Here is a 15884-nt window from a genome sequence, read left to right on the forward strand (position 1 = left end):
CATTAAGTGTTTTATATATTAAACTTAAAACTATTGTCTACTAGTAAGCCTTGATTGCTGAAACCAACCGCAAATCATGATGAGAACATGTTTGATTCTAAAGCAACAGCTTTATTGTAATATCACAACAATGTACAGTTATCATAATGATTACAAATCTAAAACGCCAGGAAAATTTAAAATGAAGTTTTCTTAACAAGCTTGTGTATTTTAATTTCATGATTGTAGAAAATGTACCCACTTACTTGAACATTACAATGTATATATCCTGATAAGATTGACAAATTAGTATTCATATCTGTTTACATATATTATATTATATTTACTGTCATATATTCAAATATTATACTCAATTTATCTTTACAATTTTCTAACGTGTTCTTGTTAGCCTTTAAATACTAGTCCTACTATTATTTTATTACACCGAGGTTTCAACTACACATGACACAAGTCATTTACACCATAATTCCTTCATGAAATAGAAACTTAACCTTAGTCCTTACTAAGTACATGTGCATGGAAAAGAACATGCTACCACAGCTATAGTCATAAGAGACATAGGAAATTTTGAATCTCAAAGTCAAAATTTATGTATATTACATTAACTACACAGAAACATTAACTATAATGACAGAAATATAAATACTAAGAATCATATTATATTAACAGAAATAAAAGTATCACATTTTAGTGTAAAGCACAGAAAACTTTGGTATACATTCACTTGCATTGGTTAACAGTGTCACTGTATTTTTTCTAGCGGTCATAACTGTCCTTTAGCATAACACACCATCTTCTGTTTCTACATAGTACATAGCAGGTATAACACAAAAGCTTCTGTATCTGTATTCTGTATAACCAGTATAACCCCGCTTTGGCATTATATAAAATTATACACATTCAGTTCTGCATCTGTAATGTGTATAAAACAATTATAACTACCCTTCCGTATAACACAGTAGTTTCGCAGGCACGCGGCGGGGCAGCAGCTGGTTATATTACACTGAGCGACTTGTCACTAACATTTGCACATCTACCTGTAAGCTTCCTTTAAAGCTACATAAGTAAGGATGCTTCTGTTGTAGCCTCTACCAGGCTTCGCGGATCGGTGGTCTAATTGTAGAAATTGGACAAATAGAGTCTATAGTAATCTAAGGGAGTTAGCCGGTCAGAAGAGTACGTTTCCTCATCCGTGGTGACTGAGGATAATGATTCTACCGATCCACGGAGCCTGGTAGAGGCTACTTCTGTTGTACTTGGTGGCGAAAAGCTCCAGTCTATGGCAGTTGTAGGAAGAAGGAATTTGAACTTGAGTGGCCTAAAGCTCTACAGTTCTTACAGAGACACAAGGTAAGCCCCGAAGTATGTCCCTGACTCCTGTGGGTTCACCTTGTCAAAGTTCGTCACATCCACATATAAGACGTCTCCTGCCTTGAGGAGGAAGACTCCGCCCACGTAAGACGTGCGGTACCAAGAGCCGTCTTGGGAGGAAACCTTCTTGGTGGCGCGTCCAATCAGAAGCCTCGATGCTACGGCCGAGGAGCCGCTTTGCCGTAACACGATATGGGTGAGGTGGAGGGTCTGCTCATCGGCGCCGCCTTGTGAGGTTTGCCGGAACTGCAGCTGGTTGTAGACGTAGTAGTATCCCGTGAGCGGTACGACTATATTTTGGCGGGAGGTGACGTCCATGCCGTGCGCCCAGGCCGACGAACCGCCGGGGTCCACTTGCCAGTCGCGAATAGTGGAGATGGAGCCTGGTACCAGAAATGAATAAAAAATTAGTTCCACATAGAAGGTTGCAGCTTCCTGCTCATGTAAGTTTGCTTGTGTGAAATAAAACATATTCTACTGTATGTAGGGTACATAATGACCAGAAAGTTACCTTGCTGCAGTGTATGATTCACCAGAAATAAGTTATTTCATTAAACTGGCCTGATGACATTCTGGTCTATTATACTGCATTTGTATCTTACCTTCAGTTTTTCTACAAAAACGTTATCAAACACAATCAGTATAACTGAACTGAGGTAAGTCAAAGTGCCCACCTGCTTGACTAGGCGGCTCCTGCAGTCCCGTCAGCCCCGCTAGGTGCGCCACAGGTACGTGGAAACTGCTGTTGCTCTGCAGAACGTCCGCCCGTTGCCATTGGAGACAGTCTGGGGGAATAGAACGTGGTTACCATGGTTACACATCCAACATCAATGGACTGTCAAGAAATAGTCATTATCTTATTGTTAACAGGAATTGGAACATTGATATCTTTTGAATTTGATACACAAGGTTTATATTCGACTCTTGTTTCAACGTTGAAAGAAATGAATTAGAGCATTAATATCTTTGAAATTTTACAGACAAGGATTTACATTAGACTCTTGATTCAATGTTGAATTAATTACATTTACATTCAAGACGAGATCGAGAGCAAATATTTACCTTTGCTGCAGTTCCTTCCCCCATCGCTAGTCTGAAAGGAAACAAGCAGAAAATTGATTAATCTTTCAAAATATATATTTTTAAATGCTGACATTCGAGGCTATATTTTCTTAGTTTTAAGGTGCTCGTTTGATACGAATTCTACTCTCAAGCGTCTTCTTCTTTTCTTACTAGATGTTAGTCATAACTAACAGATGTGTCTGCACTACAAGGCGCCGAAACAAGTGCTAAATCAAAGACGGGCCTCTCAATTTTTGTATCATCATAAAGGCGTTTTTATCGGCCATTCTTTTGGCAGGTTTTGTTCTTGTGAATCAGCCAAACGCAGACAAAAAGAAAACATGACAAAAACAGCCCGATAAAAACAGGTTATTAAACGTCGGAAACCTAACATCTGCTTAGAGAATAGTGATATATAAGGTAAGGACGTGAAATCTCACCTGTGCTGCTGTGACACCTGGCGTCACACCTGTGCCGTTCTCCTGCCCCCCTGCCCCGGCTGTGCGCGCCTGCCACAGCAGCTGTATGGTCACCATGTTAAACACCGCGATCCCCAGGTTCGCTACGGTCACCACGCACAACACCACATGCCCGGCTCTAACCACCGGGCCGAGCGCCTTCCGTCTGCGGGCCTGCCTCAACCCCCGCCCGCCGGCCTCTCTCACTCCGCCCGGTGCTGACTTCACGACTACGGCATCCATAGTTTGCTCCGTGCTGAACGATTTGGTAAGACAGACCATCTAAACGGCTGTTTTTAAGGGATGTTCCTGCCTCCTGGTTTTGGTTATGTACGATACTAACATGGTTTAGATGCCCACACTTACGTACCGATACCCGTACTTTCGCTTGTTTGGTTTCGGTCGCTAAACAAACGAGTTAAACAATAGCGGGGGTCAGATACCTGCCCTGGGGGCGGGCCGTGTTACCTTTGTTTGATCTTTCGAGCGACTTCAGGTGAGAAACCACAACAAAACACCTCCCACAAACGTCTTAATGCAAACTTAATATCTTTATCTTTGCGACCTGTGTTGTCTTAAGATAGTATATGATAACTTCCGGCTATACACATGTAGTTAGTTGAGCAGCCCTGTATGTCTTTCATAGTGTGGTTCTAATAGATATATATTAAATAAACTTCTCATTACCTAGTTTCGACAAATTAGGAAAAGACATAAGACAATTCAGGACTTCTGAAAGACATAGGAAAATCGACTCCGAAACATGATTTTGAGTCAGATACCCCGGGAATTATCTGTTAGAACATTGAGAAATGGAAACCTGAGGCGGAAGGAAGGATGTGCTATATTTACCGACATGTGAAACTTAAACTGCTGTCACAAACAGAAACATTATCATGTGCTGCTTCCGAACATCGTACCCTACAAAACGGGAACGGGGAGGTCTTAAGTCTAATGTGACATGTCTAGCTTAGGTATTCAGGCATTTGAATCTTTACTTATTACTTTCTCCAATAAATAAAGTTGACTTTTTTGAGAAGCATGCATTTCCGTCTTTGTGTCTAACAAAAAGTACTCAATAAACTATTAGTGTATTGTGATGATATATTTTATACATAATTAAACAGAATCTATCTTCAATCTCCACCCTCCCTCCGAAATATGAATCATCTGTACCGACATGAGAATAGACACACTGTAACATCATCGTGCGAAAGTAAGAGCGGCGATTTCCGTTCACTCATCACATAAACTGCGAGGTGCCACGCCCCCATGGCCCGGAAGGGGGCGTTGCGGTCGTGACGTCATGGCATATGACGTCAAGTGAGAACAGAAATCTTACCCGAACGAAAGTCAGGGGCCGGTTTTGCCGCTATTTTAGTGTAGAACGCGAGTCATGACGCAATCACACTGCATTGCCGGCTATCAAGGAAGCATTACGTTTTGTCCTGACTATAGTTCTTCGAGGTTTACCCGCTCTACGCATGAGATATGTATGCTACATGTGGGACTTCCGGCACTTCAAGAGGATTTTAATAGCATCCTGAGACAAAACGTTTGATAGCTCCTGTACCTGAAACAAAAGGAGCTAATTAAGTCCTTTGTTCAGTGACAATGTTTAATGCCATGTATATGGCGCCATATACCAAAAAGCACGTTATTTTCATCCACTGCATAACGTTAATATATATCATATGACATGAGTCCCCGTCCACCTCTTGTATTACGTTAAGTTAAACGTTCCGGTTTAGTTTCACCGAACCCTGAATCCTCCATACAGACCCTTCCTAAAACTTGTTTTCATGAAGTTTCGTCAAACATTACCCCATACAGGCCCTCCTGTACGTCTCGTTCCCACTAAACAGCCACCCATTAGTGACGTCACTTAGAAACTACCGCACTTCTCGTTCCCAGTGACATGCGGCTCTGAGTTTCGATGGGAGGTGACGTGGTAAGCGTAGTCTGAGTACGGCGCTCTCCGCAGCGTCTTCTCTTTGATTGCTTGTTTGTTTGTTTGTTTGTTTGTTTGTTTATAGAAACGCACTGCTGTTTAAGAGACGCACACAGGGGCGCGCTCACACAACTTACGATTAAAGGTTATTGAGACAAATACAAAACAAAATGACAGCTGTGAATTCCATATAGTTTTATTTGTGGATTTATCAAGCCCACAATCTAAACCTATGGCTTCTTCGCGGGGCTGGGTACAAGCGTGGCAAAGTCCCACTCTCCGGGGCTGTAATGGACCGGCGGGTGCTATAAGCGCGATTTAACCAGGCTAGCAGTAAGCTGTGTGCCTAAGCATTCATAAGAATTAGTGAAGTTCATCCACCACTTCTCTTTATTCGTAACACGATAGCCCATATCTAATGAGAAAATGTTATAAACCCACTGTGGTAAATGACAGGAATTTGTTACTTGGGGCATTTGGAAGTTATTTACAGATGACCATCATTGAACATTAAGCATGCAAATGAGGTCCTCATTTCTATAAATTAACCGAAAATGTGATTAAAGCTTTATTTGGATGGCGGAAATGAACCAATCATGCAAATGAAGAATTCATTCGCATAATTGATAATTATTACAACAGTAGCAAAGGTAAAATCGTTTAGTGAAGGTACAGGGCCGTGGAACTCTACTTACGTATGTTATGTATGAGTAACTTTTAATCCCGAAGTGGTGTGTTAAAGCTTAAGTTTAAGGTCGCATGATAATGTTGTAAAGTTATATCTAATCTTTAATGCTGTATGATAGTGTTTGATGGTGCACAATAATGTTAGATGTTTTAGGAAACAAGCTCTCAATCATGTTGTTCTTTGCTCCTTGGAAATAACCAAGTCTACACAGTTACTATGGCATCTCATCACGTCTCCACAACACCGCACATTATCCAGTCACACAGGTGCCAATAAGCCAAGATATGGTTTAATGGACCAGTTTTGAAAGTTTGTGCAAGAAGCACAATATGACCTACTTTAAAGAGACCCTTGACGTAAAAGAAATGACCCAAACGGGTGGACAGACTATGAATGCTGAACTTTCGCTGTACTATATTCTTTTGTACCATATATATGTAATGATACATGTTATAAGGTCTCGATGTAATCTGTAGTTCTGTTATATTTTATCTGACCCTTACCTTCCTCATGACCTCAATGAAAAGCGACCTGCAGGCCGATTTGAGCCCATGAATGAATAAAGGTTCAAACAAGCCGCAGTTGTCAAGGATGTGATGTTGACTTGGTGACGTCCTGCCAAAGGCCCATAGTAGCCTCCATAGCAGGCTCTCTGGGCCTTTTTCGTCTTTTGGGGCTCATAATACACTTTGCTGGTCTTTTCTTTTTGTACTGGCTAGCTTGTACTGCTGTGGGCCGTCAGTAGAAGCGACCCAGTACAAAAAGAAAAAACAGCAAAGTGTATTATGAGCAAAAAAAGAAGACTAGAAAGGCCCAGAGAGCCTGCTATGGAGGCTAGGCCCACCCCGCTACCTCTGTATCCTACCATAGGTCTTCACGCATACCGAAGTAGCGCACAGATCCAACTCTACCTCCTACGTATACTACAGTCTAACTTAGCTCTCGACAGTCGGCAAAGATGTGGAAGTTTCTGCTCTTCATCGCAGCTGTGATCATCTGGCCAACCTCGGCACAAGGTAGATATTATTTCACGACCTTGATATATCTTCGGCCTAAGCCGTTTTTCAAGACGTTATGGGCGGAGGGGTCAGAGGTCTTTTCTTCTTAATAATAGTACACGCAATAATTTACAATTGAACATTGTATATGTATACCCACTGGGAGAGATTAATTAAGTATAGTTTACAGATGCATGTACATGATATTTACCTTGTCAACCAATACAAGAATCATATTCTACTGAGAGAATTCGACTTCTTGTCGCTTCTTTATGATCCTGAATGAAAATGTAAGGGTATGAATTTCATTAGGAATATGAATTTATAATAATAAACATGCATGTCTAGTTTCCTACAGGCCATCCAGTCTAACGCCTGTGGCTGGGATAAGGATTAACTGTTATTGCCTCTGTCAGTCAACCATTTTGTCTCGGGCCAAGCTCTCCCTAGCCTCTACCAGGCTCCCCGTTTCGGTGGAAAAATGGCAGACACTGACCAAGTAGACAGATAACACGCTATAGGAGTTAGCCGGCAAGAGGAGTGCAGTTCGCAACCTACGAAAACTATACTCTGCTTACCCGCCAGACTAACTCCTCTGGCATGTTATCAATTTCGCCATGGCCATTTTCTACTATTTTTCCAGCGGCCTGAGAAGCCTGATAGAGGCTAAGCTGACTTTAAAGATTGAGCGTATTTTTTTTTCCAAATTTCAGAGGGAAGCGTCCGTCTGGTCGGCGGCAGCGGCGCCCATGAGGGAAGAGTTGAGGTGTTCCATGACAACCAATGGGGAACCATCTGTGACGACGGCTGGGACATCGCGGACGCGCGCGTGGTCTGCCGTCAGCTGGGCTATCCGGGCGCGGACGAAGCAAAGGTCTTCTCCTTTTTTGGCGAAGGCACTGGGCGGATCTGGCTGTTCGATGTACGGTGTGTCGGTAACGAGACGAGCATTTCCCAGTGCTGGCACCGAGGCTGGGGTTACCACCACTGCAACCACAGGGAGGACTCCGGGGTGGTTTGTACACGTAAGCAGTATTTCAACTCTATATCAGTATCTTATAGAGCTGGTATTACATATATGGACACATATTATACAATAAGGACAGATATACTAGAAAAGCTATATCTAATGCAATCACAGGGAGGACTCCGGGGTGGTTTGTACACGTAAGTAGTATTTCTCTATATCAGTATATTATAGAGCTGGTATTATATATAACAAGGACATACATTATGTATAATAAGGACAGATATACTGGAAAAGCTATATCTAATGCAATCACAGGGAGCTCGAGGACTCCGGGGTGGTTTGTACACGTAAGCAAAGTGCAGTATTTACTTATTTATCTATTCTGTATCTTATATACTCGTAACAGCTGTGTGTAACATGTTACATGTTTAATCTTTTCCCAGTCGATGACTGTGCCTCCTCCCCCTGTGCACACGGCATCTGCACTGATGGTCACATGAGCTACACCTGTAGCTGTGAGAACGGCTGGACAGGAACCAACTGTGACCATAGTTAGTATTTCATTCTTACAGTGACGTAAACTTGTAACGTTATCCCATCATTCAAGATAAGATGGCTTCGATACGAAAAAGAACAAATTTTAAGAAAATACACAGCAATAACACAAACACATAATATTCACGCCTATTCTCTTTACGTCTAGTGTACTTTGGTGTATTTTATGTCGTACTTTTCGTTCCCGAAAGCTGCCCGGCCGGGCCCCGGTTTGGAAATGTGACGTATGCCTTCCGGGGACTCTTCAAGATACTCCCCCTAGGGACTAGTAAACTAATTAGGATGATACTCATGTTAGATATTGTTAGGAAATGACCAACACTTTCTCGCTCAATCTACGTATGAGACTCTAAAATCTCTTTTACATTTTCCAGACATCGATGAGTGCTTGTCCTCCCCATGCATTCACGGCACCTGTATTGACGAAGTAGCGACCTACACCTGTAGCTGTGAGCTCGGCTGGACAGGACACGACTGTGATCAAGGTCAGTATTTGATAGCTCTTCCTTAGACTTAGATCATCCCGTGTCTGGTGACACATTGGGCTGCTAGCAGTCTCCAATCAGTGCGATAAAATAGAGAGCAATAGGGAGCACTACTGAATGAAACAACTTCACTTTTATATTGGTAATTTGATGGCTCGGTGACAGGAAATTTCCATGTACATTTATTGGAGTCCAAAAGAAGACGTCTTTCTTTCGTCATTGTTTTCCAGCTAACGTAACGAGCTGGTGTGTTACGCCGAACGGCGGTTATACCGGCTATATAGATACAGATACAGATACAGAAGCTGGTGTGTTACGCCGAGCGGCGGTTATACCGGCTATGTAGATACAGATACAGACAGATACAGACTATATATACATACAGAAAGGGAGCGAAAACAATTGCTGTATAACATCGCATAACACCCACGTATTTATTTCAGTTGAAGACTGCTCGACCTCCCCATGCGCACACGGTATCTGTACTGATGGAGTGCCGAGTTTCACCTGTAGCTGTGAGAACGGCTGGACAGGACTCAAGTGTGACCAAGGTTGGTATTTTCTTTTAAACTACGCTTATAATAGATGGATGTCAACGGGTGAGCATGTTTTTTTTCTGCTAGCGACGTGAATCATGGGTAATATGTCAAAGGTGATGGCCCATCAGAAGTCAACAGTCTCGTCTCGACCATTGTCAAGATTTGCATGACAATGTTCGGAACATAATGGCGCTGGCAAAATGGCTGAACTTTTACATTCGAATATTCATGGGGCCTTAAACTTTGACATATTACCCAGAATTCCTGTCAAATGACAAATAGAAACAGCTCTAGTTATTGGCAAAATGACATTATTGAATTATATTTCTCTTGTTTTAAAATCCAGACATTGACGAGTGCGCGAGCAACCCTTGCTGGTTGGGAGGGACCTGTCTGGATCACGTGAACGGCTACAGCTGTGTCTGTCCTAAAGATGCCACAGGGAAACACTGTGAGACCGGTACGTACCACGCTTTTTTTTAAATACTAGGCAAAAGCGTACTCTCCGAGTTTCAACTCTGGCTGTTTTGTCTCATAATTCTTTATCTGTCTTTCTGTTTTGCACAGTTTTCTTTATGTCTCGCGTCCCAACGTCATTGGCCAGCTGACTCCCTTTGGCCGGCTATTCTCCAGCTTTGATACTATTTTATGCCACTGGTAAGTCTGGTCGGAGTTTAGTTTCCTTTACAAATTGCCTCCTGTAATTTTTGTGTGCTCCAGTGACTTTTGCCGGGGAATGTTATTGAGTTCTCGACCTCGGCTGTCAGCCACCGAGACGCGTCCCAGGCCTGCAGCGAGAAGGACAGTCACATGGCGGACGTGAGAAGCGAACCACAGGAACAGTTCCTGGCCAGCACCATCGCGGCCACCACCGGCGTGCCCAACTGGCTGGCCATGAAAACTGCGCCGTTACCCATGCTCTACAGTGATGGGACTCCTTTTATGGGTATATATATTCATACAATTAGCAATACTGAAAGGGACACTAGGTACATATAGGCGTGAAAATGTAACACCAACTATGTCTAAGAATTATCTACTTAAACATTGTTTCACTTTAACATTGTTTCACTTTAACATTGCTTCAAAAATTGAGCTTTAACGTTACATTTTATTGTTTCATTTTCATACAGGTCCCCTACATTGGTTGGAAGGCGAACCTTCGTCGCCGGTGGACATGTGTGTTCTCCTGGACAGCTCCAACAGCTACCAGGCAAAAACTGTTTTCTGCACGGAGCAACACAACTACATTTGCCAGTCTGGTACACAACGATATTCCTACTTAAAACATTTTAACGTTTCATTCAGCATTTGTCGTATACAGAAATCAACATAAACTGAACAAATTACCGACTGAATACGCCAAATAGCAATTACTCAAGCAACTTGATATAATTTTGGATATGTTCAGACGTCTGAAACAATTTTTGTTCCTATCGAATACTTGAACTCCTAAAATTGTCTTCAATTCTTTTACTTGAGTTATATGAGTTACATAGTTAGGATATAAAACCTCAGTGTTTGTTTGTGCCTTTATTTCAACCGCTTTTCGTGGAGGTGTCACCTGGAACGTCTGGCTGTTTCCAAAATCACATCCAGTTGCTTGTCAATGAGTAATAGCTATTTGGCATGTCGTATTACCTGGATGCCTAACTGTCTGGCTATGAAAACTGGCCAGCTAGACATTCATCCATTTATTGCATTTAAAATTAACTTGGAAATTAGTTATTTAAACATTTGCGATGACATATTTTTCTACCCGTACAGCTCTGAAGTCGTGTGCGCCAAACGTGTGTCAGAACGGCGGAAACTGCACCTCCTGTTTCGGCGGCTCCACCACCTTCTGTGACTGTCCTGGGGGGTTTGGAGGAAATCTCTGTGAAATCAGTAAGTAATTTCATGTACAATAAAGGTCTTTCATTATAATTAAATGGCCATCCACTTTTAGCATAAAAGACAATCTAGGTGTCATTTCATGACTTTTAAAATATAAAGTATGATTCTTATTGTTCGAGTTTATCTGCTTCGGTAGCAGAAGCGAACATAGTCCTGAGCGAACTACTATCCAGATGGTACCCAGGCTAGCTGGACTAGAGGACTGTAACTATATGTATATATATATATATAGTGATTACCAAATTCTTTGATACTTCAACAGACATTGACGAGTACGCTTCCAGCCCGTGCCAAAATGGCGGGATTTGCATTGACGATCTCAACACCTACCACTGCATCTGTCCAACCGGTTTTCAAGGGGACAACTGCGAGCTAGGTTGGTGTGATATGGCCTTAATTCGGGCTGAAAACCGTTTTCCTAAGGCCTAGGTCACATTTCCAAACCGGGACCCGACCGGGTAGCTTATGGGGACGAAAAGTATGATATAAAAGACACTAAACTAAGTAAGACGTAATGAGAAATGTCATCGGCATTGCTTGTGTATATTTTACGAATGTATTTCTGCTTTCGTTTCCACAAACAACCCGGCCGGGCCCCGGTTTGGAAATGTGGCCTAAGCCTTACACGGGCTGAAACCATCTTCATGGCCTGAGTGCACCCCGTACTACTTGTCCTTGTCGTTGGCTTGCCCAAACTCGACTATGTAGAGATCCAGTCGTCTCCTTAATGAACACAGACACATTTGGGACCGCATGACAACCTAATGAAGGTTGTGTGATGCTTGCTATATTTAGGCATATTATACCGAATACAAGTTCCTGTCATATCCTGTCATATAGAACAATCAGTACTAACGTTTTTCTTGCCTATCTTTCAGACATAGACCTGTGTTCCCCCGACCCGTGTCCATCCGGTTTCACCTGTCAGGACGTTGGGTCCTCCATCTATTGTCTTGGTTAGTCGTTTTTTATCACCATTCTGTGTTAGCTAAAGAACTGAATAAAACATCAAGTATCACCATTGCTACACATTATAGGCAAACTGTTCCAGTAAGGCCTTGGAAATATTATGCTTCCGCTTACCCTAACGACCATAGAAAAACCTGTAGAAAGACCCTTGCGGTCCTTGGGGGGGGGGGGGGGGTTGTTGGCGCAAGGGACATAAAATCTTCGATATGACATCTGAGATTTAAAGTATTTCACCCTCCACTCACAGATTTTAAAAGGCTTTGAATAGTTTGAATTATGTTTGTATGATTACAGTGTGATGTTGACAACATCAGTGTCATGCATTTTAGCTTTTTCGGGTTCACCTGAATGTGTCTGTTTACCTTGACCAACATCTAAAAAATGTGTAAATATTATATTTTAAAAAATCCCTATCCATTTTTTTTATTGAATTTTCACTGCAAACGTGACACAGTTTTCAGCAAATTGCATTATGGGTAGTAATCTTTTTTTTTAATTTACATGATATTGATGCATTCTAATAAGCAACTTTCTTTTTTAAACACAATGTACACTTCCTAACGATAAAATTTTGTTTATCATTTTCGCATACAAATACTGCTAAGACCCTTACCCATTGCTAACACTTTTCTTTAGGCCGTTCCGTCGCCCGGGGCCTGCCGTACCAGTGCAGCAGCGCCTCCTGTCCGGATGGTATGAACTGCATCCAGGAGGGTGTGGCGGCCTTCTCCTGCAGACCTGAGTGACGTCACCATTGGAGCCTTCCACGTGACGACGACCAGCCAATGGCTGACTTCATGCGTGATTAGGAAATGCGTTGTTTCCTGATTTGTGGCCTAACTAGAGATAGAAGCACCTGGAGATAGACGACGTTATGGATGAATAAATCTTGTGCATGAAAATCGTACAGTTTATGTCTATTGTTTACTCGGGCTTTTCATATACAATTGTGTATATATAGTATCACCTCTCTTCATACATGTGCACGCATCTCAAACCTGCCGTATAGAGCTAGTTCCGTGAATCCGTAAGCGGAGGTTTTACCCCAGGGTTGGTCCCTGATATTGTTAGGATATGTTGTAAGGAATCGCGCTCGTCATTTCGGTGACTAAGGCCCCCTTTCCACTAGGACGGCGATCGCGCTGCGCTCTCACTGCGACCTACATATGATATGTGTAACCTTCACTTTCACACTGGGTATATCATACAAAACGTAAAAGTGTGATTGAGAAGACAACAAAACGCACAAAGTGTAACAAGATTCGTTTCTTTTCGATACAATTCGTTGAGCTATATGTCAAATCTTAGGTCGCAGAGAGAGCGCGGCGAGAGCGCCGTCCTAGTGGAAAGGGGGTATAACGGGCCGGTGCAGAGACTTCCGACCACAACGAGAACCAGAGTCCTTGAACACAAACGCCCCAGCTCGCTGTCGTCGGAAGTCTCTCAACATATGCACATTGAATCGCCGGACCATGCCGTACCATTGGACAAAGTCAGAATGCTGGTACTGGACACTGAACAGGACTACTTTGTAAGAGGTATAAAGAAGGCCATATACACCAGGGCACTCCAGCCATCACTGAACAGAGACGGTGGACGCTATAAACTTCCTGGTACGTTTGACCAGATGCTGACGTCACGTATCCGTAAGATCACATGTTAATAAGATCACGTGTCCGTAACTCTCGCGAGTTTACGACCTGAACTGATTGCTCATCAGTATTGATCCCGAAGAAGGCGACAGTAGTTGTTGAAAATTTGATCCGTTTGTACTTTGAGCTATGTCCAGTATCAGGGTGAAGTGCACGAAGTTAGGGTGTACGAAGTTGTACGAAGTTGTACGAAGTTACAACCGTTTCCCACTGGCTTTGATGCTATATCGGGAGTCACAGATGACGTCAAAACATTTATTGGATGACGTAATCTAACTTCGTACAGTAGGCAGGGTAGGGTGTCAAGTGTACGAACTTGTCCGAAGTTGTGCAAAGTTACGTGACGTCATCTAACTTCGTACAGTAGGCAGGGTAGGGCGGCATGTGTGCGAAGTTGTCCTAAGTTGTGCAAAGTTACATATATACGTGACGTCATCTAACTTTGGACAGTGGGCAGGGTAGGTCTACAAGTGTGCGAAGTTGTCCTAAGTTGTGCAAAGTTACGTGACGTCATCTAACTTTGGACAGTGGGCAGGGTAGGTCAACAAGTGTGCGAAGTTGTCCTAAGTTGTGCAAAGTTACGTGACGTCATCTAACTTTGGACAGTGGGCAAGGTAGGTCAACAAGTGTGCGAAGTTGTCCTAAGTTGTGCAAAGTTACGTGACGTCATCTAACTCTGGACAGTGGGCAGGGTAGGGCGGCATGTGTACGAATTTGTCCAAAGTTAATTAATACATAGTAAAAACTTATATATGTGTAAATAAGATACACACCACTCACGCATATAAACAGATAAAATATAGATGCACATTAATCAGCACAAAATTAATGTTCATGCATTGTAAAAAAATTCATTTATTTCACTTTTTTTGTCTTTTATTTCTCCTCTAAACGTTCGTTTTAACAATGCGCACAAAATAATTTAAGCTCACTCTTAATATTATATTTCCCTTTTTTTACGTCACTTCTAAATACAAGTACCTGAAAACATCTCCCCTATCTATTTATAAACTACATGTATTGCAGTCATCTTTCACTACTTTGTATCATAAGAAGTAGTAGTTGTTATGTTATTCCTTGTAATTTAACAATTAATTGAAGTACTTCCACCATTTAGTACATAAGTAAACCCAGCAGACGGACTACCACTGTCCGTATGGTCTTTCCGCAACTTCGTGTAAACATCAGTCACAAGTTCTTGAATCCATTTACAGATAGTAGATTTCCCAGCGCCTGCCAAGACAACAGGTAAATGCCATTTTGATCCCCGCTAATAGATGTTTAAAAAGAATAGAACAAATGAAATAAAAGCAGCCGTGGCGCAATACAGAGATTGAAAAACGACACCATTCTACGAACGCATTCCAGGTTCGAATTAAAAAAAAAACACCTGAGCAAATGACGTAAATGTCTGTTGGTGACGTTAAGCAAAAGAATGTTCGACAAGGTATGGTTCTAGAAATGACGGTTGTAAATTTTGAACATATAACGTTATATCTACATTGAATCAAACGTTTGATTTGAAACAATAAAAAAGGTGTTTAGAAGTAAATCTACCTGTTGGCAGACAGATGGCTGTCCACAGAAGAACATTTTCCCTCCATTTGGTGTCAGGTGGAGAGACTTGTGCATGGCTTACAGCAAAAGCCGCGACCGTGATAAGGCTATATAAAACAGCCACCGTTGGCACGCACAAAACAGATGCAACAGCACAACATCCCTGTGAAGAATAAGACAAATCTTAATAAAGATAAGTAATCTGCATTCTGATAAAAAATATGTTGTTTTGTAAGATGTAACTTCTAAAGAATAGAAGATTTATGAATCAAAAGTCAGAACTCAAAACATATCAAGGTGCGATTAATACGACTAACCCACCTGAACAAGTTCTTCCGGAAAATCCTTCCAGTCAAACTCGACTTTCCAGGACGAATGGAGATCTGTAGCCTTCAAAGATTTACTGCACGACATGATATGATATAATATTGTCCGTAAATCCCCCGTTAAAAAGTCTATTTCGTCAAAGACACGGACTAAAAAGTAGCCGTGGAGACTTCATCGCCACACGGTTTCAAACTGTTAGACTGAAAAACGACACCGTTCGGTGAACGCATTCCGGTTTCGAATTACGAAAACACCTGAGTTAGTGACGTAAACGTCAGATTGTGACGTCTAAGAAGATGAGAACATTAGAAGAAAGGTTCTAGAAATGACAGTTGAGACATTTGAACGTAACACAGAAAACTTGTAGACGCGTAGTGGAGTATATATATCGCCAAAGTCAAGCTAG

General features: G+C 42.0%; 2 protein-coding genes and 1 long non-coding RNA gene across 3 annotated transcripts; 1 reads left to right on the forward strand and 2 right to left on the reverse strand.

Annotated features, from left to right (window-relative positions):
- Window positions 1-1192: 1192 nt before the first annotated feature.
- On the reverse strand, window positions 1193-3268 carry LOC118427830 (tumor necrosis factor-like). Its single transcript, XM_035837801.1, has 4 exons — window positions 2874-3268; window positions 2434-2464; window positions 2046-2156; window positions 1193-1754 (listed from the first exon to the last, which is right to left on the reverse strand). Exons 1-4 carry the CDS (start codon window positions 3171-3173, stop codon window positions 1336-1338), a joined length of 861 nt encoding a protein of 286 aa, XP_035693694.1. The 5' UTR covers window positions 3174-3268; the 3' UTR covers window positions 1193-1335.
- A 6535-nt stretch (window positions 3269-9803) lies between these two features.
- On the forward strand, window positions 9804-13013 carry LOC118427928 (fibropellin-3-like). The gene is made up of 6 exons (XM_035837896.1): window positions 9804-10023; window positions 10211-10339; window positions 10845-10964; window positions 11236-11349; window positions 11852-11929; window positions 12579-13013. The coding sequence occupies exons 1-6, from the start codon at window positions 9888-9890 to the stop codon at window positions 12686-12688; spliced, it is 687 nt and encodes a 228-aa protein (XP_035693789.1). The 5' UTR covers window positions 9804-9887; the 3' UTR covers window positions 12689-13013.
- A 1518-nt stretch (window positions 13014-14531) lies between these two features.
- LOC118427856 lies at window positions 14532-15633 on the reverse strand. Its single transcript, XR_004832586.1, has 3 exons — window positions 15473-15633; window positions 15152-15314; window positions 14532-14827 (listed from the first exon to the last, which is right to left on the reverse strand). It is a non-coding gene; the product is annotated as an uncharacterized LOC118427856 (long non-coding RNA).
- Window positions 15634-15884: the final 251 nt, after the last annotated feature.

Source organism: Branchiostoma floridae, chromosome 12, assembly GCF_000003815.2.
Source record: "Branchiostoma floridae strain S238N-H82 chromosome 12, Bfl_VNyyK, whole genome shotgun sequence".
In the NCBI taxonomy this organism is placed as follows: Eukaryota; Metazoa; Chordata; class Leptocardii; order Amphioxiformes; family Branchiostomatidae; genus Branchiostoma; species Branchiostoma floridae.